The 26,102-nt window shown below is 63.3% G+C and overlaps 1 protein-coding gene and 3 non-coding genes across 10 annotated transcripts; 1 reads left to right on the top strand and 3 right to left on the bottom strand.

Moving 5' to 3' along the window:
• Positions 1–2: 2 nt before the first annotated feature.
• Positions 3–16,121, bottom strand: CAD (carbamoyl-phosphate synthetase 2, aspartate transcarbamylase, and dihydroorotase). 7 transcript variants are annotated; one of them, XM_059843231.1, is made up of 45 exons: positions 15,963–16,121; positions 15,624–15,763; positions 13,880–14,009; positions 13,544–13,686; positions 13,294–13,435; positions 12,625–12,796; positions 11,956–12,141; positions 11,763–11,875; positions 11,515–11,660; positions 11,298–11,429; positions 10,850–11,083; positions 10,548–10,769; positions 10,056–10,244; positions 9,728–9,844; positions 9,508–9,649; positions 9,321–9,433; positions 8,971–9,221; positions 8,654–8,900; positions 8,445–8,543; positions 8,129–8,353; positions 7,875–8,057; positions 7,564–7,782; positions 7,315–7,482; positions 7,062–7,244; positions 6,885–6,989; positions 6,561–6,809; positions 6,275–6,356; positions 5,936–6,102; positions 5,602–5,766; positions 5,397–5,528; positions 4,384–4,585; positions 4,117–4,307; positions 3,908–4,048; positions 3,714–3,809; positions 3,506–3,644; positions 3,381–3,428; positions 2,873–2,917; positions 2,616–2,770; positions 2,468–2,542; positions 2,153–2,365; positions 1,257–1,382; positions 1,007–1,162; positions 832–933; positions 654–748; positions 3–128 (listed from the first exon to the last, which is right to left on the bottom strand). In XM_059843231.1, the coding sequence occupies exons 1-45, from the start codon at positions 16,045–16,047 to the stop codon at positions 26–28; spliced, it is 6,768 nt and encodes a 2,255-aa protein (XP_059699214.1). In that variant the 5' UTR covers positions 16,048–16,121; the 3' UTR covers positions 3–25. The 7 variants fall into 7 exon arrangements, with proteins under 7 accessions (XP_059699214.1, XP_059699216.1, XP_059699215.1 ...); XM_059843233.1 differs by having other exon boundaries at positions 3,506–3,632; XM_059843232.1 differs by having other exon boundaries at positions 3,720–3,809.
• A 322-nt stretch (positions 16,122–16,443) lies between these two features.
• Positions 16,444–16,607, bottom strand: LOC132325901 (U1 spliceosomal RNA). Its single transcript, XR_009486057.1, has one exon. It is a non-coding gene; the product is annotated as a U1 spliceosomal RNA (small nuclear RNA).
• A 5,388-nt stretch (positions 16,608–21,995) lies between these two features.
• LOC132325903 (U1 spliceosomal RNA) lies at positions 21,996–22,159 on the top strand. Its single transcript, XR_009486059.1, has one exon. It is a non-coding gene; the product is annotated as a U1 spliceosomal RNA (small nuclear RNA).
• Positions 22,160–24,007: 1,848 nt separating this feature from the next.
• On the bottom strand, positions 24,008–24,171 carry LOC132325900 (U1 spliceosomal RNA). Its single transcript, XR_009486056.1, has one exon. It is a non-coding gene; the product is annotated as a U1 spliceosomal RNA (small nuclear RNA).
• Between the last annotated feature and the right edge of the window lie 1,931 nt (positions 24,172–26,102).

Genomic DNA, 26,102 nt, shown 5'->3' with positions numbered 1-26,102 from the left:
TGTCGCGACCCAGAGCGTTTATTGGTCAGTAGCGGCCCAGCACCGTGGCCAGCAGCGCCATCCGAATGTACATGCCGTTCTCCGCCTGCCGGAAGTACGCGGCGCGCGGGTCCGAGTCCACCTCCACGCTGCGGAAACACGTCATCAGCGCGCGCCACCCGCTCCCCGAGCCCGCCCGCCCCGGGGTCCCCGAGCCACCTTCGGTGTCCCCCAGCCCGCCCTCGTCCCGGGAGCTCTGGCACCCCTCCGGGACCCTCAGGATCCGCCCTGGAACCACTGACACCCTCCGGACCCGGCACCCACGCCACAACCGAGCCTGTCCCCCAAGCCCAGCAAGTGCAGCCCCCGTGGCTCCGAGCTCTGCCCAGCCCTGCCCAGCACACCGCAGCCCTCCTGCCCCTGACCCCCGGCGCCTTCCCAGACACCCCCAGCACACTGCAGCTCCCTGCCAGTGTCCCAGCGACCCCACTGCCCCAGAGACACCACTGCCCCAGAGACCCCAGAGCCCTCCCACAGCTCCCATGCCCCGAGGAGCCCCCTGTGCCCTGTATATTTCATACCAGTTCTCCCAGACACCTCCCCAGACACTCCCTCCAAACTTCCCCTGCCCCCCAGCACCCTGCAGCCACCCCAGCCCCGTCCCCCCATCCCACCTGATCTCGTTGACACGGGGCAGGGGGTGCATCACCACCATCCTCTCCTTGGCCCGGGTCATGATGTGGGGTGTGAGGATGAACTTCCCGAAGCACTGAGGGAACACACAGGGCCCTGAGTGGGGCAGGGGGTGCCGGGCCCCCCGAGGGCAGCAGCAGCCAGGCTCCCCTCACTCACAGCCTCGTAGTCCTCAGCCCGCTGGAAGCGCTCCTTCTGGATGCGGGTCACGTACAGCACGTCTGTGTCTGGCAGCGCCTCCTCGATGCTCCCAAACTCCTCCTGCACAGCACCGTGAGGTTGGGGGGGACACGGGGCCGGAGAGCGTGGGGCCACCCCCCGGCCTGCCGCTCACCTGCTGGATGCCCCTGGAGGCCACGAAGCTGGTGATGTCGGCGGGCATGCGGAGCTCGGCAGGCGTGACGTAGCGCAGGTGCACGCGGTACAGGGTGAGCAGGCGGGCCAGGGAGTGCACCGTGCGCCCGTGCTTCAGGTCCCCCACCATGGTGATCTGGGGACAGCGGTCAGCCCAGCCTGCCCAGGTGCCCCTGGGCCTGCACGGGGCCCCCGAGCCCCCGGCCGTGGGTCTGGGCCCTGCAGCTCACCGTCATGCCGTTGACGGTGCCCAGCTCCTCGCGGATGGTGAAGATGTCCAGCAGTGCCTGCGTGGGGTGCTCGCCCACGCCATCCCCCGCGTTGATCACCGGCTTGCGGCAGTGCCTGGCGGCCAGCTGGGAGCAGCAGCAAGGCAGGGCAGGTCAGCGCAGGCACACACATTCCCCGTGGCCCCAGGGCAGCAGGACCCCATCCAGCCCAGCTGGGGAACACATCCCTGCCCACAGGGCAGGTCACCATCCCTGCCTGCTGCGGTGTGATGTCACAGCTTGCCTCAAGTATCCCGCTCCTTCCCCAGGTGCCAGTTGCCTCTCCCTTCCCCCTCCCTGACCCCTGCTGAACGCTGTCTGTCAGTCCTGGCATTCCAGAAGGGCGTCAGTGATTGGCAGAGTTCAAAAGATGCCTTTCAACCCGGGCAGGGGGGGGGCATTGGGCCATCCAGGTGTCCTTTGTCCCCTGAGACCTCCCCTCCTGTACCTGGTTGGTGGCTCCCTACCCCTTCCCTGCCCCTCTCCCTGGGGTTAAAAGGAACAGCACCCACGGGGTCAGGAGTTCTGCTGGAGCTGGTGCTGGATTCAGAGGCCTGTAGGCCAGAATACAGCTCTGGTTCCAAACCCTCCATCAGAACCGACTCCTTCTCCACAGAGGGAAACCCGAGCTTTGCATGTCTGGACTTGTCTCTCGCGCCCAGCTGCAGCATCCAGCTAGCCAAAGGTGTCTCTGAGGTGAAAACACCACGGTTGCCGCCTTTTGGTGAAGCATCAAGGGCCAGACCAGCTCAGGCACACCCTGTTCCAGCTCTCCAGGCATTATTCCAATACCTTCCCTTGGGGCAGCGTCCCCGGTGCCTCCAGAGGCGGAGGCAGCTCCCCCGAGCCCCTCTCACCTCGACGGCGCCGGGCTGGGGGTGCCGCAGCACCAGCACGTCGGCGTAGCAGCACATGGTCTGCACGGAGTCAGCCAGCGACTCGCCCTTCTGCACCGAGGAGGTGGCCTCGCAGAAGGACAGCACGGAGCCCCCCAGCCGGCTCATGGCTGCCGCGAAGGAGCTGCTGGTCCGCGTGCTCGCCTCGTAGAACATGGTGGCCATCACCTTCCCCTGCAGGGCGGGGTGTCAGCTCGGGGAGCCCTGGCACCCCGCCCGGCTCAGGGCTCCCTCGGGTGCCCAGGGGGATGGGCGTGTGCTCCGGGCACGGCTCACCTTGAGGATGTCCAGGCTGCGCTCCTTCTGCACCAGCATGCGCAGGGTGTGTGCCACGTTGAACAGATGGGACAGCTGTGGGGACACGTGGCACTGGGGCTCAGCGGGGGCACAGGGAGCCCCTCAGCCCCCAGAGCCCCACGCCCACCTGCTCCTTGGAGAACTGCCGCACAGAGAGGACGTGCTGCCCGACCAGGGGGTGCAGCAGCGGGGAGGTCTGGAAGTGGGGGGCACGCTGAGGGGACGCCTGGCGTGGGACAGGGCCCAGCGGGTGGAAGTGGCTGTCCTGGACCACGGCTGAATCTGTGGCACCAAGAGGAGCTGTCAGCCCACGGGGGTGCCCTGAGGAGTCCAGCCACCAGCCACAGACCCTGGATCTCCACTGTGGGCCCCTGCTGCACTCACCCGGTTCCGCTGCCTTCCTGCTGCCCTTCTCACGCGTGTCCTCAGCTGGGTGGGAGAGGGGAGCAGGGGTGTTAGGCTTGTGGGGAGAGGTGGCACCCTGGGCCCCGCTCTCGTCCCGGCATGCTGCCAGTGTGGCACAGCCCTCCTGGCACTTGGCAACAGCAGGTGAAATCAAGATGGGCCTGACGCCAGGTGATGGGGAACCAGAGACAGGCAGTCCAAGCCCCATGTTGAGCTGTGACCCTCTCCCTGCTCACCCCGCAGTTCCCAGCTGGCCACCCCCCAGGTCACACTGGCAGTGAGGGTCCCCGAGGTGCCACGCAGGCTGGGGCAGGAGGGAGTGGGTGGCACAGCCATGCCCTCTCCTACAGCGCCCAGCCCTGGTGCTGGGTGCCACAAGGGGCCCATGGTGGGCACGCAGGCAGCCTGGGGCCTGCAAGGCACCTGGGGGAGGGGCTGCACTCATGGGCTGCACTTGGTGCCAGCAGTGAGTCCCCCCCGACATTACCGGTGCCTCGGGCGCCCGGGCGGTGCGCGGCTCCCAGCCTCCGGAATGCTGAACGGGACACAAGGGCTGGGGTCAGCGGGGCCGCCAGCCACGGTCCCAGGCCCGCTGCCCGCGCACCCCCCTACCTGGCAGCTCGGGGTCCGAGGCTCGGTGGATGCGGGGCGGCAGGTGGAAGCGCGCGTCACCCGCGGGGCCGGGCCGGCGCGGGCTGGGGGCTCGTCCACGCAGCGCGTCACCAGCCACGGGCCGGGACTGCTCGGGGGGCTGCAACGAGAGACCAGGCTGGAGCTAGGGCAGAGAGGGACCCCCTGCCAGCCCTGTACACCCCAGTACCCTCACAGTCTCCTTGCTGGGGGCAACGTGTGGCAGCAGTGCAGCTCCTGAGGTCCACTTCCTCACATCCTGTCCGTAGCCAGGGGGCACCAGCACCTGCAGCCATGGCATGGATGGGATTAGGGAAACACTGGGAGACCCCCTCTGTGATGGGGGGCACCCTCAATACAGGAAGAAAGGAGCCAGGACCTCACCTGCCCATCGATGTAGGCAACCTCCCCACGCAGGACCACCCTCCGCACGGTGCCCTTGACCTGCATGCCCTCGAAGGGGGTCCAACGGGCCTTGGAGAAGACTGTGCTGCTGGGGATGATCCATTCCTGCTCCAGGTCCACCTGCCAGGACAGCGGGTCAGAGGCAGAAGGGTGGGGGCTGCACCTGGGGCGGGAGGGCAAGGACACACCTCCACGTAGGTGTCCTCCTGCGCCGGCAGCCCAAAGATCTTGCGAGGGTTCTCATAGAGGCGCTGCACGATGTCCTCCACGCTGAGCCTCCCCTCAGAGACGGCCGTCAGCAGCAGTGGCAGCATCGTCTCCAGGCCAGGGTACCCAGGGGGTGGCTCCTGCCCCTGCTTCTCCTCCAGCGTGTGGGGAGCTGCAGGATGGGGCTGGTCACCGGGGCTGTCCCCACCGCCTTCCCCACCCCATGGCCACCATCCCTGGGGACTAACCGTGGTCAGTGGCAAAGCAGTCGATGATGTCCATGTTCTCCCAGAGCGCCTCCACGTCCCGGCGGGTGCCCAGCTCTGGCCGCACGGCTGCACGGCCCTTCCCCAGGCGGCCCAGGTCGCCCTGGCTCAGGAAGAGGTGGTGCGGGGCCACCTCGCACGTCACCGGGATCCCTCTCTGCTTGGCCGCCTTGATGAGGAGGATCTGGGGAGCCGTGCTTAGTGGGTGTTGTGGTGTGATTTCAAGATTTACCCCAAAACCCGGGTCCTTCCCCTGAAGATTCCCTCCCAGGTGTGTCAGTCACCTCTTCTTTCCCTCCCTGACCCCTCCCAGCACTGTCTGTCAGTCCTGGAATTCCAGAAGGGTGTCAGTGATTGGCAGAGTTCAAAAGATGCCTTTCACCCCGGGTGGGGGGGGGCACTGGGCCATCCAGGTGTCCTTTGTCCCTTGAGACCTCCCCTCCTGTCCCTGGCTGGTGGCTCCCTGTCCCTTCCCTGCCCTCTCCCCGGGGTTAAAAGGAGCAGCACCCACGGGGTCAGGAGTTCTGTTGGAGCTGGGGCTGGGTTCAGAGGCTGTGGGCCAGAACAAAGCTCTGGATCCAAACCCTCCATCAGAACCGACTCCTCTCCTTCCCCATCGTCCTAAAGCTTCTCCACAGAGGGAAACCCGAGGAGCAGACCCTGATATGGGGGTAAGCTCCATCCCAGCACCACCAGAGCTCCTGCACGCCTGGACTTGTCCCCACGTGCCCAGCTGCAGCACCCATGGCCAAAAGTGTCTGTGGGGTGAAACACCACCCACCCATGGCCAAAAGTGTCTGTGGGGTGAAACACCACACACCCATGGCCAAAAGTGTCTCTGGGGTGAAACACCACAGTTGCCACCATTTGGTCCAGATGCAGGGCCAGACAAACCAAGGCACGTCCCATCTGGCAATACTGGTCATATTCCAACAAGTGGGTAACCCACAGTGCCCTGTGCTCCATCCCTGGAGCCCAGAGCTCGCCCTGCTCACCTCCTCCCTGCGGGCCACGTGGCAGATGTGGACGGGGCGCTGGTACAGCTGGGCCACCATCAGCACGGCGGCCACCGTCTGCCGCTCCGCGTGTGCCACGATGGGCAGGTGCCGTGGCCACTGCTCCAGGTGCTGGGGGGACAGGGCTGGTGGGCTCTGGAGCCAGGAGCAATCGGCCCCCTGCCAGCCCTGCCCTCCTGCTCACCTCCATCCACAGGGACACGTCGTCCATCCGCAGGCTGGAGAAGGTGTCGTTCAGGTACATCTTGAGCCCGGCGGCTGCCCCAGCCAGGGGGCCCAGAGTGCCAGCATTGTCCGGGGAAGCCCCCAGGAAGAGAGCAAAATCGCAGCGGGCCCCAGCCTCAGCCAGCTGCACGACAAGAGGCAGTGGGTGCTGCGGTGGGACCAGTCCTGCCACCAGCAACAAGCCCACCATGGACACTGAGCCCACCGTGGACACTGAGCCCACCGTGGACACTGAGCCCACCGTGGCTGGCACAGGAGGGGATGTGAGCACCAGACTGGCAGTGGCTCCTCACCTTCTGTGCCAAGGCGAAAGAGGTGGCATCGGTGACAGCAGGGCTGGTGTTGGGCATGGCACACACCATGGTGACACCCCCGGCCAGGGCGGCTGCTGTGCCTGATGCAAAGTCCTCCTTGTGGGTGCCACCCGGCTCACGGAGGTGGACGTGGACATCGATCAGGCCTGGGGAGTGTCAGTGTCAGCACTGGCAGGGGCTGGCCACAGGGACATGAGGGACCAGGCCATCCCACCAGCGCAGCCTGGAAACATCTCTGCAGCGCCTGCAGACACGCCCAGCCCAGCTCCCAGCACTGTCCCCATGCCATGCCGTGCCCTGGGGCCACTGAGCACCCACCTGGCAGACGGATGAGCTTCTGGGAGGTCATGCAGTCCACGTGCATCTTCAGTGGGGGGGCCGCCCCAATCTGGCCCAGTGCCTGCAGAAAGAGCAGCCGTGAGGCAGGACCCAGGGTCAGGAGCAGGGCCAGGGTGATGATGCCTGTCCGAGGTGCCCCCAAAGCCATCCCCTGCACGGTGACACCCACACACAGAGCCTGCCCTGCAGCACCCACAGCAGGACTTCCGTAACCCTACTTTGCTCCCTTTCCGTGCACCCACGGTCCCCAGGTGCCCCAGCCCACCTCTACGAAGAGCTTTGTGCACTTGATGTCGATGATGAGGGGCACGGAGTAGTCGACAGCCAGGCGCCGGGTGCGGTAGCCCTTGGTGACAAAGGAGGAGAGGCGGCGGCCCCCCGAGTTGCGCATGGACAGGTTAATGACCATCTCAAAGTGGTTCTCGGCCAGGTAGTCCAGGATGCTGCGCTGGCTCTCCCGGGCACCAGCCTCACTGCTGTCAGCCTCCTCGAAGTGCCAGTCCACAGCCTTCACCTGCAGGCAGTGACCCCGTCAGGGCCCTGCCACACCCCGGCAGTGACCCTGGCCCCGCAGGCCCCCAGCCCTGACCTTGATGCCATGCTCGGTGTAGAAGTCGGCGGTGCCAAGGCTGGCATACAGGTTGTAGCCGAGGCTCTCCAGCGTCCGCACCGTGGGCAGCAGCTCACTCTTGTTCTGGAACCCAGCAGGGGCCGGTCAGAGGGCAGAGAGGGAAGCCCAGCCTCGCAGCAGTTTGACCCCACGTACCTTGTAGCTGCCGATGGTCAGCAGAATGTTCTTCTTGGGGATCTTGAAGCCGGTGCTGAGCATGGCCTTCAGGTACGCCTCGCAGCGGTTCTCCCCAAAGCAGGCAACCTCGCCCGTGCTGGTCATCTCCACACCCAGCACCACATCTGCGCCCGCCAGGCGTGAGAAGGAGAACTGGGGCACCTGGGGACAAGAGGATGCTCAGGGACTGCCTGGCCCTGCATTCCAGCCCGGCCCCATGACCCCCACTCACCTTGACACCAACGATGCCTGTGCCCGTCATGAGCCCCACAGGCTCCACATCCTCACCCATGATCACCTGGCTGGCCAGAGCCACCAAGTCCACACCCAGAGTCTTGGAGACGAAGGGGAATGAGCGGGAGACACGAACATTGCACTCTATCACCTTCAGCTGGTCATCCTGGGAGAGAGGGGACAGGATGAGGCAGGGCTGGGATGTGGGCTGCTCTCCCCGGGCCGTGCAGTCCCCAGTCCCAGGTACCTTGGCGATGAGCTGCAGGTTGAAGGGCCCTGTGACCTGCAGCTCCTGCCCAATGGCGTGCACAATGGCCTTGATGCGCTCCAGTGTCTTGGGGGTGATGTCCTGCGGGGGGGTCACCAGTGTGGCATCACCCGAGTGCACCCCAGCGTTCTCCACGTGCTCTGAGATGGCGATGGCCACCACCACGCCATCACAGGCCACCGCGTCCACGTCGATCTCCTGTGAGCAGAACAGGGTCACAGCCTGTCCCTGGGCTGGGGGCTGGGGCGTTCAGGGGGCATCCCAGGGCTGGAGCAGCCACCTAGACGGACCTTGGCCTCCTGGATGAACTTGGAAATGACAACAGGCTGCTCCTTGGACACAGCTACGGCGTTGCTCAGGAACTTCTCCAGGTCGCTGTCCGAGTACGCCACGTTCATGGCAGCCCCGCTCAGCACGTAGGAAGGGCGCACGACGCAGGGGTACCCCACCTTGCAGCAGAAGTGCTTGGCTGACTGGGGGAGAGAAGGAACTCAGCACACAGAGAGCTGCCCTGGGGCAGCCCTCTCCTGTTTGCTGGGCCCACCTCCATGTTGGAGAGCTCCTTCCAGAGGGGCTGGCTGATGCCGATGGAGTCGAGCAGGCGGGAGAACTTGAAGCGGTTCTCGGCGGAGTCGATGGCCTCCGGGGAGGTGCCCAGGATGCGGCACTGCTGCCGGTGCAGGGCCATGGCGATGTTATTGGGCAGCTGCCCACCCATGGACAGGATCACGCCCTCAGGGTTCTCCAGCTCGTAGATGTCCATCACTACCTGCAGCACGGAGCGGGGCAGGGGCAGGGCTGGGACAGAGCCATGGCAGCCCTCACCCAGCCCCGCAGCTGGCAGGCCCCAGCCCCCTCACCTCAAAGGAAATCTCGTCGAAGTAGAGGCGGTCACACATGTCATAATCGGTGCTCACTGTCTCAGGGTTGTAGTTCACCATGATTGTCTTGAAGCCCATCTATTGGGGGTGGGACAAGGTGAGCCCAGAGCCCCCAACCCCTACCCAGCCTCGTCCTCTGAGCAGGGACACCCACCCCTCACTCCACAGGGTGCTGGGGCCCGCCTGACCTTGCGGAGCTCCTGGATGCAGCCGACAGCACACCAGTCAAACTCCACGCTGCTGCCGATGCGGTAGACGCCCGAGCCGATGACCATGACGTGGGGCTCGCGGAAGGCCAGGTCGTGCTCTGAGCCGTTGTAGGTCAGGTACAGGTAGTTGGTTTGGGCTGGCCACTCTGCTGCCACAGTGTCGATCTGCTTCACCACCGGCAGGATCTTCAGGTCACGCCGCATCTTCCTCACGGCCAGCTCGGTGCTGCACAGAGCCGGGTGAGCGCCAGGAGCGAGGCAGGGGGCAGAACAGGGCCGTCCCCTCCCCGCCTCACCTGAGCACGGCCAGCGCCACCTGCTTGTCCGAGAAGCCGAGCTGCTTGGCGCGCTGGAGCACGGCGGGGGGCATGGTGCCCTGCTGGCCACGGTAGGACTCCAGCAGCACCGCGTGGTCCGTGATGTTCTTCATCTTGTGCAGGAACCAGCGGTCAATCTTGGTCAGCTCATAGAGCCGCTCGATGGAGTAGCCGGCCCGCAGCGCCGCTGCCAGCACGAAGATCCGCTTGTCCGTCGGCGTCTCCAGCTCCTGCCAGGCCAAGGGTTGAGGGTGGCCAAGGGAGGCAGGTGGCCACCTCTCCCCCCAGAACGGCACAGCCAGCACAGACACCCAGACCCCAGTGCTCACCATGTCTGAGACCGGCTTCACCGTGTGATCAAAGCCCACGCAGTTCTCGTCCACCATCCTCAGAGCCTTCTGGAACGCCTCCTCAAAGTTCCTCCCAATGGCCATGACCTCCCCTGCAGAGGGTGGGGTGAGCAGGCGGGTCTCCTGCCCGCCACGTGCCCCACCAGCGCCGTCCCCCTGCGCTCACCCACGCTCTTCATGGAGCTGCCAATCTTGGTGCTGACACGCAGGAACTTGCTGAGGTCCCAGCGCGGGATCTTCACCACGCAGTAGTCCAGGCTGGGCTCAAAGCTGGCCGTGGTGGAGTTGGTGACCGAGTTCCTGAGGAGGTGACGGGGTCAGCAGCTGGGGCCGTCCCACCAGGGCAGCACCCCATCCCACACTGGGGTGGTACCTCACCTGAGGAGGGGCAGGGGGATGCCCAAGGCAAGTTTGGCAGCCACGTAGGCCAGCGGGTAGCCAGTGGCCTTGCTGGCCAGGGCCGAGCTGCGGGAGAGCCGGGCGTTCACCTCGATGATGTAGTACTGTGGGCAGCAGGCAGGCAGGGTCAGTGGGTGCCGTGGAACAGGCCAGGCTGCTGACACGGCCAGACCCACGGTGTCCCAGGGATGCTGCAGCACAGGGGCCTGCTGTGGCACAGCCTCGTGGGACAGCTGGGGCAGGAGCCAGATCCCCCAGGGGGAGGCTGGCTGGGGATCAGGAGATGGAGCCAGAACCCACTGGGGCTGAAAGTACCTGCTCTGACTCGGGGTTGAGGGCAAACTGGATGTTGCACTCGCCCACGATGCCCAGGTGCTGCACCACCTTGATGGCTGTGCGCCTCAGCATGAAGTACTCGGTGTCATTGAGGGTCTGGCTGGGTGCCACCACAATGGACTCGCCCGTGTGGATCCCCAGCGGGTCCAGGTTCTCCATGTTGCACACCTGGCAGCAGGGGGGTCACTGCTCCACGTGCTGTCCGTGGTGTGCTCCTCCCAGTTCCCACCACATCCTCCCCTGCCCAGTCAGGACTGGAATACACGGGGTGTCCCACAGGGTGGACACCCCAGCATAGGGCTGCAGGGCTCTGTTCACAGGGTGCAGCTCCCAGTGGCACACAGCAGCTGTGCCAGCAGCACCGGAGGCACTGGGGAGCCCTCCCTGGGGACGAGGTGCAGCACGAGCCCCCAGCCCCTGCCCCACGTGGGTCCCTCTGCAGCAGCCCAGGGGCCTCCCTCCATCCTGTACCGTGATGCAGTTGTTGTAGGCATCCCGCACCACCTCGTACTCGATCTCCTTCCAGCCTTTCAGGGACTTGTCCACCAGCACCTGGGAGGTGTGGGTGAAGGCCTGGCTCACCAGAGCCACCAGCTCCTCCCGGTTGTTGGCGAAGCCGGAGCCCAGCCCCCCCAGGGCGTAGGCGGAGCGCACCAGCACCGGGTACCCCAAGCGCTCAGCTGCAGCCTGCGCCTGCAGAGAGCAGTGGGTCACGGTGGGAACAGGAGGGACAGGACCCTGCCCTGCCCCACAGCCCCCAGACCACTCCAGACCTGCTCCAGGGAGGCAGCAGCCTCGCTGGGCGCCACGTGCTCCCCGATCTCCTCCATCTTCTCCACGAAGACCTTGCGATCCTCTGTCATCTCAATGGAGGCCACGGGGGTGCCCAGCACCCGCACGCGGTACCGCTCCAGGACACCCGCCTTGGTCAGCTCCACGCCACAGTTGAGGGCTGTCTGCCCCCCGAAGGTCAGCAGCACCCCATCTGGCCGCTCGTTCCTGATCACCTGGGGGCACGGGGAGGTGGGACAGAAACCACGGGGGGTCCTGTGCTTTCCAGCTGCCTTCTCACCTGTACTGCCCCTCAAGTCCCTTCCAACCCCACCCAGCCCTACACCAGGCTCTAGGCCACTCCCCAGCCCCGCCCTCCCTGATCCCCCAGCTCTGCCATCCCTGCACTCCCCAATCGCCCCCTCTCAGCCCACATCCCGCAGCGCTCACCTGGGTGACGTACTCAGGGGTGATGGGCAGGAAGTACACCTTGTCTGCCAGTCCCTTGGAGGTCTGCACTGTGGCAATGTTGGGGTTGATCAGCACGGTCTGGATGTTCTCCTCCTTCAGCGCTTTGATGGCCTCATGGGGAGCAGAGGGGTCACTGCTGGTGGCCCTGGGGCCCTGTGGCCACTACCTCTGCCCCTGCCCTGGGACTGGCACTCACCTGTGACCCTGAGTAATCGAACTCGCCTGCTTGCCCAATGGAAAGGCCACCGGAGCCCAGGATCAGCACTTTGCGGGGCCGGGCTGCCTCCAAGTCCCCCGCCGGTGCCTTGGTGTAGGTCAGCCACTCCTGCAGGCGCTCCCGCACTGGGGGAAGGTGGCACGCTGGGGACAGGGCTGGGGACACGCACAGCCCCGTCCTGCAGCCCTTGGCCCATGCTCCCGGCTGTCCCTCACACTCACACCCACCTGTCCTGGCGCTGCCCTGCCCGTCCCGCAGGTCCCGTGCCGCCTCCACGAAGACATCAAAGAGACCCTCCAGGTCGGTGGGGCCGGCACAGTGCTCGGGGTGGAACTGGACACTGTGGAGGGGGTCAGGCAGGGCACACCCCACGGCCACAGCCCCCCAGCCCCAGGCCCCCTGCCGCGGCCCCAGGCCCACCTGAAGAAGGGCTTGTTCTGGTGCACGAGGCCCTCGTTGGAGGCGTCGTTGGCGTTGGTGAAGAGCGGCAGCCAGGCGGGCGGGAGGCTGCCCGCGCGCACGGCGAAGCCGTGGTTCTGCGCCGTGATGAAGCAGCGCCGCGTGTCCTCGTGCACGCAGGGCTGGTTGTGCCCGCGGTTCCCGTACCTGGGGAGGTACACACACAGCTGCCAGCCGCACCCCTGCGCTCGCTCTGGACCCCAACTTGTTGCAGTTTGTTTGGGGGATCCCGGGCAGTCCCTGGGGGCCCCCCAAGCTGTGTGTTCGCTGGCAGCAGCAGGCAGGCAAGGACACTCCATGGGGCTCCTGAGGGAGCTCATTAGATGAGGGTTTATTGGGGATCCCACCGCCAGGAGCAGCGTGGTTTCTGAGGGAGAAGGGGGGAAGGGGGAGGGAGGGAGAGCCTAGGGAGAAAAGGGCCAAGAGAGCAAAGGGCCAAGAGAGATTCTCATCTCCCTGGCACAGCCCAACAGGGAGATTCAAAGTGGGCACGGAATCAGACTTGGGCCGATGGGATTACAGATACCTGATACTCCAGGAGATGATTACAGGCTAGGAATAAACTGTACATTTTCGAGGGGAGAGACACAGCATACCATTTGACTAAAATGTAACACCACACCCACTCACTTCATCTTGTAGGTAGAGGCACCGAGGGCCAGGGCAAGCAGCTGGTGGCCCAGGCAGATGCCAAAAATGGGCTTGGGCTGGGGTGCATCCAGCAGCTGGCGTAGGCTGGACACTGTCTCCTGGCAGAGCTGTGGGTCTCCAGGGCCATTGCTGATGAACAGCCCGTCAAAGTCTGTGTCAAGAGAGCAGCAGGGTCAGAGTGGGGCCCCCCAGCCCCTCAACATTACAGAGGGGCCCCCAAGGTCCCCACAGGCTCACTGCAGGCACTCCTGGCTACCAGCAGAGAAGTACCCTGAGCTTGTGGCTCCCCCGACACCCCAGCAGGCTTAGAACCAAGGTGTTCTGACCCCACAACACCCACTGAGGTAGCAGCAAGGCCTGCCAGTCCCCTATAGTGCCTCGAGCCACACTAATACCACAGTCCAGAGTCCCCCACGCCAACCACAGCAAGGCATCCCGAGCTCATGTCTCCTGTGGTGCCACACTGAGGGCCTGAGCCCCAAAGCCCCCAGGAATGATGGCACCAAGGCTCCCCACCCCACAGGACACAGGTGAGCAGGACACAGGTGCCTGCTGTCCCCAGCACCGAACATGCAGACAGGGTCACAGCCCATTCCCCCCACCCCCTTTGGTGGAACCCCAGACTGTCCCCAACCTCTGCCATCTCACCTGCAGGGTCCAGCGGGTGGTCCCAGGGCACCACAGTGACAGTGGCCCCCCGCTTGCACAGGCACCGTATCTGGTTGTTCTTCAGGCCGCAGTCGAGGGCGGTGACACGCAGGGACCCGCCCGGGTTGAACACTCGTGGCGCCTGCAGGGAGGGGAGAGGATCACCCGGGCTGCTGCTGGGGCCAGCCCCCCACAGCCAGGGGCAGCACAGCCCCTCTGCAGCCCCCAGCCCGCCCAGACCCCACCACACCTTCAGCGACACCTCCTGCACCAGGTGCCTCACGTTGGGGTCCTCAAAGGAGAGGCTCCCCTCGGGGGTCCCATCCGGCACCAGCTTCCCCAGCAGCGTCCCCTTCTCGCGGATCTTCTTTGTCAGCGCCCGGGTGTCCACCCCTGCAAGTGGGCTGTGAGACACAGCCCCACGGCCCCGGCCCAGCCCCGCAGGACCCTGTGCCCTGCAGCATCATCGCCCAAATTCCAACAGAGGGTCCAGCCCCAGGTGGGCAAAATTCAGCAGAGGGGGGTCTGCTTTCAGAACCTGCAGACCCACAGCCCCCACCCCACGCTGCTGTCTCCCCAGTCCCACCTTCCAGCCCGGGGATGCTCTGCTCCTTCAGCCACTGGTCCAGGGACTGGGATGCGCTCCAGTGGCTGGGGGTCTCTGAGCACTCGCCCACCACCAGCGCAGCCACGTGGATCTTGCTGGACTCAAACCACTGGGGGAACAGAGGGTGAGCAGGGCAAGGCAGAGGGCCACCAGCCCAGGAGAAACCCCATGGAACACAGACCCCGCTCCCAGAGCACAGGACCAGCTCTCCCACTGCTGGGCTGCCACCTGCCCCCACCTTGTCCCACGCCTATCACAGCGACACTGAGCCTAAGTCCAGCAAAGTCCCTGGATCGGGGAGCCCCAGAACGGGGTGTCCAGGCTCCCACAGCACTGCTGGACCGCAGCCCACCGCCCACACAGCCCGTACCACGGGACCCCTCAGCTTGGCACAGCTGCAGCACAAACCAAGCCCATGGGAAAGCACCACTCCCAGGGCCACATCAGTATGTCCCGTGCCATGGGATCAGGGCACTGGCTCCCAGAAGCACGGGCCACAGCACAGACCCACCCAGCACAGCCTGGAGAGGGCGGCTGACAGCGAGACCCCGCAGGGTGGGCGTGGGGAGGCCGGCGGGGCACGGCCGCAGCAGGGCTGGACTCTGCCCCGGGACAGACGGCGTGGAGGCCAAGGGGCTGGAGGGGGCTGGGGCCAGAGCAGCCCCGCTGCCCAGCCCCAGCCCCAGCCCGGCCCTGGCACAGGGGCTCAGGATTCCCACCTTGCCACAGAGCCCTGCTGAGGGCACACACAGCCCACACCCCACGGGCTGCCAGGGACACACAGCCCACACCCCACGGGCTGCCAGGGACACACAGCCCATATCCCACAGGCTGCCAGGGACACACAGCCCACACCCCACGGGCTGCCAGGGACACACAGCCCATATCCCACAGGCTGCCAGGGACACACAGCCCACACCCCACGGGCTGCCAGGGACACACGGCCCATATCCCACAGGCTGCCAGGGACACACAGCCCGCACCCCACGGGCTGCCAGGGACACACAGCCCGCACCCCACGGGCTGCCAGGGACACACAGCCCATATCCCACAGGCTGCCAGGGACACACAGCCCATATCCCACGGGCTGCCAGGGACACACAGCCCATATCCCACGGGCTGCCAGGGACACACAGCCCATATCCCACGGGCTGCCAGGGACACACACAGCCCATATCCCACGGGCTGCCAGGGACACACAGCCCACACCCCACGGGCTGCCAGGGACACACAGCCCACACCCCATGGGCTGCCAGGGACACACGGCCCACACCCCACGGGCTGCCAGGGACACACAGCCCACACCCCACGGGCTGCCAGGCACACAGAGCCCACACCCCACAGGCTGCCAGGGACACAGAGCCCATATCCCACGGGCTGCCAGGGACACACAGCCCATATCCCACGGGCTGCCAGGGACACACAGCCCATATCCCACGGGCTGCCAGGGACACACGGCCCATATCCCACAGGCTGCCAGGGACACAGGGCCCGCACCCCACCGTGCTGTGAGGGCACCCCGATCCCCGCGCCCGGGGGTCTCCCCTGCCCAGCCCCGGCCCTCGCCATGTCAGAGTCCAGTGCAGCCCTGGAGCATCGGAGCCAAACCTCTCCGTGCCACCATGTGCCACTCGCTGTGCCCTGGCACCGTCCCGCCCTGCCACCTCGTGCCACCGCCACAGCGGCACCGGGGCAGGACACGCCGCCCCCGGGCCCCGCTCACCCTGCTGAGGCCGAAGGCGTCGGGCTCGTCCCGGGGCACGCCGTAGTTACCGACCAGCGGGTAGGTAAGCACCAGGATCTGCGCCTTGTACGAGGGGTCGGTGAGGGCCTCGGGGTACCCCACCATGCCGGTCTGGAACACTGCGGGGATCGGCACGGGCTGATGGGGGCACCGCGCCGGGCAGAGTGGGGCCCGTCCCGGCCCCGCGCCCCGGACAGGCCCCACGGTGGGGCCCGGGCGGAGGGAGGCACCGGGCCGGGCCGGATCCGCTCCTTCCCGCTCCCGCGCCCTCGCCTGTCTCGGGCGGCCCCACGGCATCCCGGCCCCGGACACACTCACCGACTTCCCCCGCGGCGGCGGCCCCGACGGCCCCGAAGGGGCGGCCGGGCAGCACCGACCCGTCCTGCAGCACCAGCCGGGCCATGGCGCCGCCACGTGCGCTCCGCTCCGGGACTCCGCGGCGGCCACCGAGCGGGGTGAGCCCGCCCGGCTGCAGCGGCGGCGGGAGGATCCGGGGCGGGGCGGCGCCGGCACCGCCCCCGGGCGGGACAGCGACACCTGGCGCACCGGCCGCGGGCCGATGGCGGGGCGATGGCGGGGCGATGGAAAGCATCGAGCCAGGGCCGGACCGCCGGTCCGGGAGGCACGGCCGGAAATGCCAGCGGTGGCGAGCACCGGGTGCCCAGCGATATCAGGACGGCCACAACGCTAGACAGGGAATTCGCTGTCCCGGACCGCGATACCTGCTCCCCATCAAACTAGAACTGGAATGGTTAAGCGCGTACTCAGTGTGATAAATCTACTTTTGGAACACTTAGACCAGGGGAGAGCGCGAACGCAGTCCCCCACTACCACAAATTATGCAGTCGAGTTTCCCGCATTTGGGGAAATCGCAGGGGTCAGCACACCCGGAGTGCAAGGGATGAGCCTCGCCCTGGGAAAACCACCTGCCTGATCATGGTGTCTCCCCTGCCAGGTAAGTATGCCGGACGTCCCACCCCGCCCGCCTCCCCTGCCCGACACACGCCCGCACAGCACACGGCCACACCCGGCCCGGCCCCGCTCCCGCCCGGCCCCGCCATAAGGCCTGGCCCGCACGGCCCGGCACGGCCCGGCCCGCGCCAAGCCCAAGGACGCGCCAGGGCAGAGCGGGCTTGGTGCGGGACGAGGCCCGGCATGCCGCGCGGTGCTGCCTAATCTGCATGGACACGCCCACAGCAGTGGCAGTGCCGCGCCGCTATTGCCGCCTCTGCGCGCGCTCCCACTGCCCCGCCCCCGCCCGGCCACTCCAGGCCCCGCCCCCTCGCTCGCCGGAGCCGCCCGGCCCGGTCCTGGTCTTGGTCCCGGTGCCGGTGCCGGTGCCGGTGCCGCCCGGGACTCGGTGTCAGAGCAGAGCGGGGCCGGGCTGGAGCCGCAGGAGAGCGCGGCCACCACGGGACCGCCAGCGGGAGAGGCGCCGTGGGGCAGCGCAGGGGCCGGGGGTGACCAGGGCTGTGTCGGGGACACCGAGAGCTCCGCTGGTGGCTGAGCCTGCCAAGGAAAAGGGACACGGGGCTCCGAGAGACTGGCAGGGCAGCGGGGCTGCGCAGGACCTCGCTGCGGGACAATGGCTGGTACTGGCTCAGCACTGGTGACAGGGTGGCACCTCGCTGGGTGACAGTGGCTGGTTCAGGGCTCAGCACTGGTGACAGGGTGGTGGCACCTCGTGGGGTGACAAGGGCTGGCACTGGGCTCAGCACTGGTGACAGGGTGGCACCTCGCTGGGTGACAATGGCTGGTACTGGCTCAGCACTGGTGACAGGGTGGCACCTCGCTGGGTGGCAGTGGCTGGCACTGGGCTCAGCACTGGTGACAGGGTGGCACCTCGCTGGGTGACAAGGGCTGGCACTGGGCTCAGCACTGGTGACAGGGTGGCACCTACGCTGTCCATGCACAGAGCCCTCTCGGCCCAGCCACCCCCAGCGCCGAGGGGGTTTGGGCACGGGCAGCAGCACCGTGGGAGCCCATGGAGGGAATGCCCCTGAGAGGAACGGTGGGTCTGTCTTTGCAAATCAGCTCTGGGTCTGCTGGGAGGTAAAACCAGCGCTGGGAGATGAAAGAACAATGGGAAGGATTCACTGATTGATGAGTGGAAAAAGAGATTTGCTTTACAAATAAATTTTAGTTTGCTGATAAATTAAATTAGACATTGAGAGATGAAAGAAACAATGGGGAAGAGAAAATACCCCTAAACTCCGTAAGAATTAAAAATGAAAAGGGAGGGTTATACATTAGAGGGGAAATCTCTGGTGTCAGGCGTTTTGGGAAGTCTGAACCTCTCAGGTCCCTCGGAAATGGGGAAAGAGAGAAGGGAAATGCAGCTGGGAAATTGGGATAAGAAGGAGGCTGCATCCTCCAAAACTTGGAGAGACCCCAGGGGATGCCCCGTGGCCTCTGCCTGGATTGGAATAAAGCCAAAAAGGGACTGCTCTGTCTCCTTTTGGGACATGAACCTCTGCTGTTTGAGGACTGATTCTCCTGACCCAGGAGCACACAGTGCTGTGGAGATGCCCACTCACACTCCCAGGGAAGCAGGGGCCATCAAACTCCGGTTTTCATTTCACCCCAGAGCCACCACGTCCCCAGAGGGCCCTGCACGCCCAAAGCCAGCACAGTGCCCTGTGCAAACCGGGGCACCCCAGGGAATGTTCCTCTGCCTGCTCTGGGGTGCCCTGACCCCAGGGCAGCACTGACTCTGACCCTCACTCATGGAGAAAGTTTCCTGGAGTTCAAGATAGACTGGAACCCACAAAAGTGTGAAATAGATTATAGAGAGCAGTGCAGGTGTGTCACTGGGTGAGAAATTGAGGTTCTGGGATTTTTAGTGTGTTGTGGATGGAAGCAAGGTGGAGGGCACAGGGTGTGGTCCTGGGCTTCTTCTTCATGCTTCTTCCTCCTTCTCCATGGGTTTGGTATTTTATAATTATGCAGAAAAGTCCACATTGTGGGCTCTGTGGGATGTTATTGGGTTAAAAGGGAAAATAATCCAGGTGTCAGTTCTTAATTGGATAGTTTAACTTTAAAAGACCTTGGAACAAGAGATTGTTGGCCATTTTGTGCCTTCTAATGAAAAGCTGCCCAACTCACAGCAGTGAAACTGTTTTACTGTAAGAAATAACACCTGATTAGAAATAACCCCTGACTGATAGGAAATAATAAACACCTGAGTCCAAACATGAACTACTGTCTCAAGTGCCTTCAGTCCAGACCCAGAGAAACCAACAGTGCCCCAGCCCCTCTCCTGTCCCTGCTGGTTGGGGTCTCAGGGAAGTGCCCCAGCCCCTCTCCTGTCCCTGCTGGTTGGGGTCTCAGGGAAGTGCCCCAGCCCCTCTCCTGTCCCTGCTGGTTGGGGTCTCAGGGATAGGCTGGCTGCTCATGGGCTGAGGATCCCCTCAAACCATGGCACGTGCTGTCCGTCTGCAGAACAAAGGCAGAGAACTGAAATGCCCTCTCACAAAATCCAACACAAACTTCTCCCGCTGTTTGGAAGACCTGGAGCAAAGCTTTCAGATGGGAAGCAATGGCTTCTGAGCGTGGAGGATGAGTAAGGGACCTGCTGGGGTGGCATCGAGGGGTCATTGTTGGGTTTGTCACTGTCGGTGTTTGTGTCCGTGAGGGTTCAGCTGATCCAGCCTGCACCTTGAGAGCCTGGAAACAGGGCTTGGATGGGGCAGGCAGGGGCCAGAGGAGCAATCCTGAGTGCACAAAGGGATGGGGAGCCTGGAAACAGGGCTTGGATGGGGCAGGCAGGGGCCAGAGGAGCAATCCTGAGTGCACAAAGGGATGGAGAGGAAGAAGAGAGGAGGGGGAAGGGCTCTGGCTGGAGTCTGTCTGTCATTGCACAGCCCATCCCTGTCTGTTTCTCTGGGTCTGGATTGAGACAGCAGTTCATGTTGGGACTCAGGTGTTTATTATTTCTTACAGTAAAACAGTCTCACTGCTGGGAGTTCTGCAGCCTTTCATTAGAAGGCACAAAATGGCCAACAATCTCTTGGTACAAGATCTTTTAAGACTAAACTGTCCAATTAAGAACTGACACCTGGATTATTTTCCCTTTTAACCCAATAACATCCCACAGAGCCCACAATGGGACTTTTCTGCCCAATTACAGAATGCCACCCAAACCCATGGAGAAGAAGGAGGAAGCATGAAGAAGAAGCCCAGGACCACACCCTGTGCCCTCCACCTTGCTTCCATCCACAACACACTAAAAATCCCAGAACCTCAATTTCTCACCCAGTGACACACCCACACTGCTCTCTATAATCTATTTCACACTTGTGTGGGTTCCAGTCTATCTTGAACTCCAGGAAACTTTCTCCATGAGTGAGGGTCAGAGTCAGTGCTGCCCTGGGGTCAGGGCACCCCAGAGCAGGCAGAGGAACATTCCCTGGGCTGCCCTGGTTTGCACATGTCCCCAGGCAGACAAGTAGGGGCAATGGGACACCCAGGCTGCAGTGACGAGGGGCCCTGAGCTCCAGGGACCCCGGTGTTACAGATGGATAAGGAGATGATGGCTCTGGCAATTAAAAGATAACTATTGTGTGAATATTAACAAAAGCTTTAGTGATGTGTAGTTATGTTACTGTAGTTTAGATGCTCTCTGTTCTCCCCACAGTTCCTTTCCCCCCTGTATTGTTGCCATCAGACAGCCTGGGCTGTCCAGGACAGGTAAAAGAAGCTGCACAGGTGTCCCTTACCTGGGGCAGCTGGGAATGGAAAAGCTTGGTGCTTAGGGGGTGAGGCATGGCATCACCTGAGCTCCAATCCAGTTACAAGGAAGCAGTCTGCCCTGATAAATGGCACAGAAGAGCTGCCTGACAGACCTTGGCAGGGGCCAGGCCTGGCTGATGCAGCCCCAGGGGTATAAAAGCCTGGGCATCCATCTTGAAGGGAACTGGCCATGTGGTATCCAAAAGGGGCAGTTCCCAGCGCTGCAGCTTTTTCCTTATGGAGTCCTTTGTTGCATTTTTGTTAAGGTTTCATAAACCTTTTTAAATTTTCAGAGTGAGCAGCTGTCTCTCACCCCTGTGCCAGAGCTCCGGGGGGAGCAGGGTGATGTGAGTCGCCCTGGCCCAGCAGTGCCGTGCCAATGGCCAGCGAATTCAGAACTGTCCTTGCCATCCCCATGGCACAGGGACAGGAGCTGGGACAGGAGCTGGACCAACCTGGGGACCATCCCCATGGCACAGGGACAGGAGCTGGACCAGGAGCTGGACCAACCCAAGGATCAGCCCCACGGCACAGGGACTGGACCAGGGGCTGGCCCAAGCTGGGGTGTCAGTGCTCAGCAGAGCTGGGCAAACAAGGGACGAGCCCCGGCACGGAGAGTGTGAAAAATGTTTTTTTGTGGTTCGTGTCAATTGTCAATGGAATCAGCAAATGCTCTTATCTCCTGTGGCAAAAGTGGAGGAGTTCCCTGGGATAACTACAGAGAATGGTTTTGAAACTTTCTGGCCAATTAGCCAAATAAAGCATTGAACGAAAAAATAGAAGAAGTACAGTAGAGTAAAGAGATGAGGTAGCAAAAATGATTGATGCTTAGAATAAAAGAGAGGAAGTTGTGGTTAAGCTAAGGGATATTGCAACAAAGCAACTAAATGCTTATGTATAATAAAAAGCTTGATGCACTGGTACCAGAGAAAAATTCTGCAGCAGACACGAATGAAATGCTCTCTCCCGACGACCACAAGGAGGGGAACCCAAAAACCACCTGGAAAGATTATGAAGTTGCTGATTGCAGCTTACTGATATTTGCTGATTCAGACTAACACAGCGCACTGGAAAATGCTTTGTAGCCTTAAAACCAGTATGTATACTCTGGTGAACTTGTAAGTGGTGTGTGCCGTGAGCGGAGCAGTGACTCCCCGGCCACCCAGCGCTGCTTGCTTACTTCCTTTAAAATGAAAGATATAAAAATAAAATTCGGTTTGGCTGTCGAAATTTTATATCAAGAGGCAGCGCTGGGGCCGTCCGGGTGACGCTCCCGCGGGTCCGGCGGGCACGGAGACCGCGCAGTCCAGGCCGGGCGGGGAGGTGATCCCGCAGCCCCGGCCACGGCCGGCGGGAGCGCGCGGGACCGGTACCGGCACTGCCACTGCTGTGGGCGTGTCCATGCAGATTAGGCAGCACCGCGCGGCATGCCGGGCTTCGTCCCGCGCCAAGCCCGCTCTGTCCTGGCGCGTCCTTGGGCTTGGCGCGGGCCGGACCGTGCCGGGCCGTGCGGGCCGGGCCTTATGGCGGGGCCGGGCGGGAGCGGGGCCGGGCCGGGTCTGGGCGTGTGCTGTGCGGGCGTTTGTCGGGCAGGCGGGCGGGCGGGGCGGGATGTCGGGCATACTTACCTGGCAGGGGAGACACCATAATCAGGCAGGTGGTTTTCCCAGGGCGAGGCTCATCCCTTGCACTCCGGGTGTGCTGACCCCTGCGATTTCCCCAAATGCGGGAAACTCGACTGCATAATTTGTGGTAGTGGGGGACTGCGTTCGCGCTCTCCCCTGGTCTCGCTGGTCAATGACAGAATCAATGGAGCAGTGTTTGAAGCCCCGCGGGGATCAGTTGTCTCTCGCAGCTGCTCTCTGTGCCGTCGGTTTGCCTTCGGCAGCCGTCTGTCTCCCGGCCGCCCCTCGGCGCCCTCGCTCTCTGCCTGTCCGGCCCGCTCGCTCTCCCGTCCGTGCACAAGCGGCACAAGTTCGCAGTCCCTCGGCAGCTGCCGCCTTTCGCCTCTTTCGCTCCCCGCTCCCGGCCGAGCAGCGCTCCAAGCGGGCCCGGCCCGGCCCGCGCTCGGGTTCGGCTCCAGGGCACGCTCCGCACCCCGCTCCCTTCGCTGGCAAGGATGGGACCAGAGATTCCGTCCGGCTCGGGTTGGGCAATGGCACCCAGAAATCAAATCGAGCCCCGCAGCACCCTTGCTGCTGGTTGAGCAGGAATTGTTTATCGCGGCGTGCCGGGCGCGGGAGAGATAACTCGGCCTTCCGTGCGGGCCTGGGTCACGAGAGGAAGGAGGTGTGCTAATGTCTTTACAAATTCTTTGATGGGTGAAGCTATGGCTGTTAACGAGTTTGAAATGGGTCCGAAGGCCTCCGCTGACTTCGGGCCGCAGGTTTGCTGCAGAGCCCAGACAGCTGGGCTCCTGAAGGAGCCAAGGGTCTGCACGAGGCTGAGCTTCTGAACTTTGGGCTAAAATAACGGGTGCAAGGTGGGTCGGGAGGGCTGCGCCTTCCTGGTACCTCAGCCGATGGGAAAGGAGGAGGGCAACGTGCAGCTGGGAGTTAGGATAAAAGGAGGCTGCACCCTCCAAAATCCCGAGAGAGAAAACCCCACACACGTGAGCTCCAGTGGACTCTGCCTTTATTTGAATAAAGGTGAAAAACTCCTCTGTCTCCTTTTTGGACATTAACCTCTGGCGTTTGTAGATTTTCCTGACAAAGTTATTTCCCTTATCTAGTGTTACAGTATTTTTATTCCTTTACTTTCTAAGACATAATTACATTTTTTAAAAAATTGTTTTCATAACTTCACCCACTTGTTTTGAGTTATTTCATGGTCTCTGCTGTAATCTTTTACCATAAACAGTTCCTTACAAGTTTTCTAGTGGTTATTCCAAAGCTGTCTTGCCTCGGCTTCTGGCAAACTTTTTCTTGGCAGCTCCTCTTTTCTCTTTAGCTTCACTGCTTGTTCTTTTCAGACTGGCTTTTGTATATTTGCAGCTAAAAGCGTCCTTTGTTGCGCTATCTCGTTTGTTACCATTAAGCACCACATTGTGCACTGTTTCTTCTATTCAGCAAGAAAGGGGATGAATTTCCTGTTATATCAGCTCTCATGGCTCACAAGGACAAGTTCCTGCCGCTGGAAGTGCGGCAGCACTCTCGAACCCGATCGGTGCGACCCGGGCAGCGATCACCGAGCGGGACAGGCATCTCTGGCCCTTCTGCCTCGCGGGGACCTGCTCGGAACCGCTCTCCGCCAGGCGCTCCCCTGGGCCCGCAGACTGGGGTGGGACCGGCCGGGGCCATCCCGGCTCCAGACAGGGCATTCCAGAGCCCCCTCGGGGGCCGCTCTCCAATTCCAGCGGGGAATAACCCGGGCACCGGCAGCGCTCCTTTGCGGAGGGCACGGCGGGAGACGATTCAGGACGCCCGGCTATGCCCGAGCCACCTCCCGGGGACGGGTCGGGGACGCTCTGCTCTGACCCCCTCCGGTAACGCGATCCAGCGCCGAGTTGCGCTGTCCCCCGAGCACATGAGCGACACCGACCTTGCCTCAGTTATGAAGGGACTTCGGAAACGACGACAACACAACAACTCCCCAGAAAGAGATCGATGGATTCTGTCATTGACCAGCGAGACCAGGGGAGAGCGCGAACGCAGTCCCCCACTACCACAAATTATGCAGTCGAGTTTCCCGCATTTGGGGAAATCGCAGGGGTCAGCACACCCGGAGTGCAAGGGATGAGCCTCGCCCTGGGAAAACCACCTGCCTGATCATGGTGTCTCCCCTGCCAGGTAAGTATGCCCGACACCCCGCCCCGCCCGCCTCCCCTGCCCGACACACGCCCGCACAGCACACGCCCACACCCGGCCCGGCCCCGCTCCCGCCCGGCCCCGCCATAAGGCCCGGCCCGCATGGCCCGGCACGGCCCGACCCGCGCCAAGCCCAAGCCCGCGCCAGGGCAGCGCGGGCTTGGCGCGGGACGAGGCCCGGCATGCCGCGCGGTGCTGCCTAATCTGCATGGACACGCCCACAGCTGGCAGTGCCGCGCCGCCATTGCCGCCTCTGCGCGCGCTCCCACTGCCCCGCCCCCCGCCCGGCCACTCCAGGCCCCGCCCCCTCGCTCGCCGGAGCCGCCCGGCCCGGTCCTGGTCTTGATCCCGGTCCTGGTCTTGGTGCCGGTGCCGGTGCCGGTGCCGCCCGGGACTCGGTGTCAGAGCAGAGCGGGGCCGGGCTGGAGCCGCAGGAGAGCGCGGCCACCACGGGACCGCCAACGGGAGAGGCGCCGTGGGGCAGCGCAGGGGCCGGGGGTGACCAGGGCTGTGTCGGGGACACCGAGAGCTCCGCTGGTGGCTGAGCCTGCCAAGGAAAAGGGACACGGGGCTCCGAGAGACTGGCAGGGCAGCGGGGCTGCGCAGGACCTCGCTGCGGGACAATGGCTGGTACTGGCTCAGCACTGGTGACAGGGTGGTGGCACCTCCCTGGGTGACAATGGCTGGCACTGGGCTCTGCACCGTCCAGGAGAGCACATTGACAGGGTGGCACCTACACAGTCTGTTGTGTTTTGATTTCAGGGTCTACCTCAGAACCTCGGGTCCCTCCCCTGAAGATTCCCTCCCAGGTGTGTCAGTCACCTCTCCTTTCCCTCCCTGACCCCTCCCAGCACTCTAGCAGGCGCAGGGCTGACTACAGCTCCGTGGAGGGATGTTTAGAGATAGGTATTTGCTGAGTCAGAGGAATTGAACCAGGAGCCCTCACTCTGGTCCTCCAGGCCTGTTTATCTCTCTGTGACCCCACAGGCTAGTTTCCCTAACCCTTACAACTGGTCAGTTTTCAATCCTCCCTAACCCTATAAAAGGGGCTGTCTTGGCCCATTCCTTTGGAAGAGCAGCTTCAAGACCCTTTGCGAGACCCTCAGAATAAACCATCATAGGTTTTCTGAAGCTGCCTTTCCTCTCTCTTTCCTCTGCCTTCCAGGAGCCACGGCCAGCCACAGCCCCTACGAGCAAGCTAAGAGCTGAAACCATAAAAGAGCTGATTTTCACTAAGAGCTGACAATCACTGAGCTTGCTAAGGGGTCACGGCTGTGCCGCAGTCTGGCCTAGGGCACCCCAGCCTCCAGAGAGCTGAGGTATCCAGCCTGAGACTGCTTGCCTGGGGCGCTCTGACCCTACGAGGGACCAGCTATCCGGCTAAGATGCTAGCCCCTGTGGCTTCATTTTATTTTACACAGCCCTGTCTGTCAGTCCTGGAATTCCAGAAGGGCGTCGAATGATTGGCAGATTCAAAGGATGCTCTCTACCCCGGGGGGCATTGGGCCATCCAGGTGTCCTCTGTCCCTTGAGACCTCCCCTCCTGTCCCTGGCTGGTGGCTCCCTACCCCTTCCCTGCCCTCTCCCCGGGGTTAAAAGGAGCAGCACCCACGGGGTCAGGAGTTCTGGTGGAGCTGGGGCTGGGTTCAGAGGCTGTGGGCCAGAACAAAGCTCTGGATCCAAACCCTCCATCAGAACCGACTCCTCTCCTTCCCCATCGTCCTAAAGCTTCTCCACAGAGGGAAACCTGAGGAGCAGACCCTGATATGGGGGGAAGCTCCATCCCAGCCCCACCAGAGCTCCTGCAGGCCTGGACTTGTCCCCACGTGCCCAGCTGCAGCCCCCAGCCAGCCAAAAGTGTCTGTGGGGTGAAACACCACACAGCCATGGCCAAAAGTGTCTGTGGGGTGAAACACCAGAC

Source organism: Haemorhous mexicanus, chromosome 3, assembly GCF_027477595.1.
Source record: "Haemorhous mexicanus isolate bHaeMex1 chromosome 3, bHaeMex1.pri, whole genome shotgun sequence".
Lineage (NCBI taxonomy): Eukaryota > Metazoa > Chordata > Aves > Passeriformes > Fringillidae > Haemorhous > Haemorhous mexicanus.
This window is presented reverse-complemented; position numbering and strand designations above follow the sequence as displayed.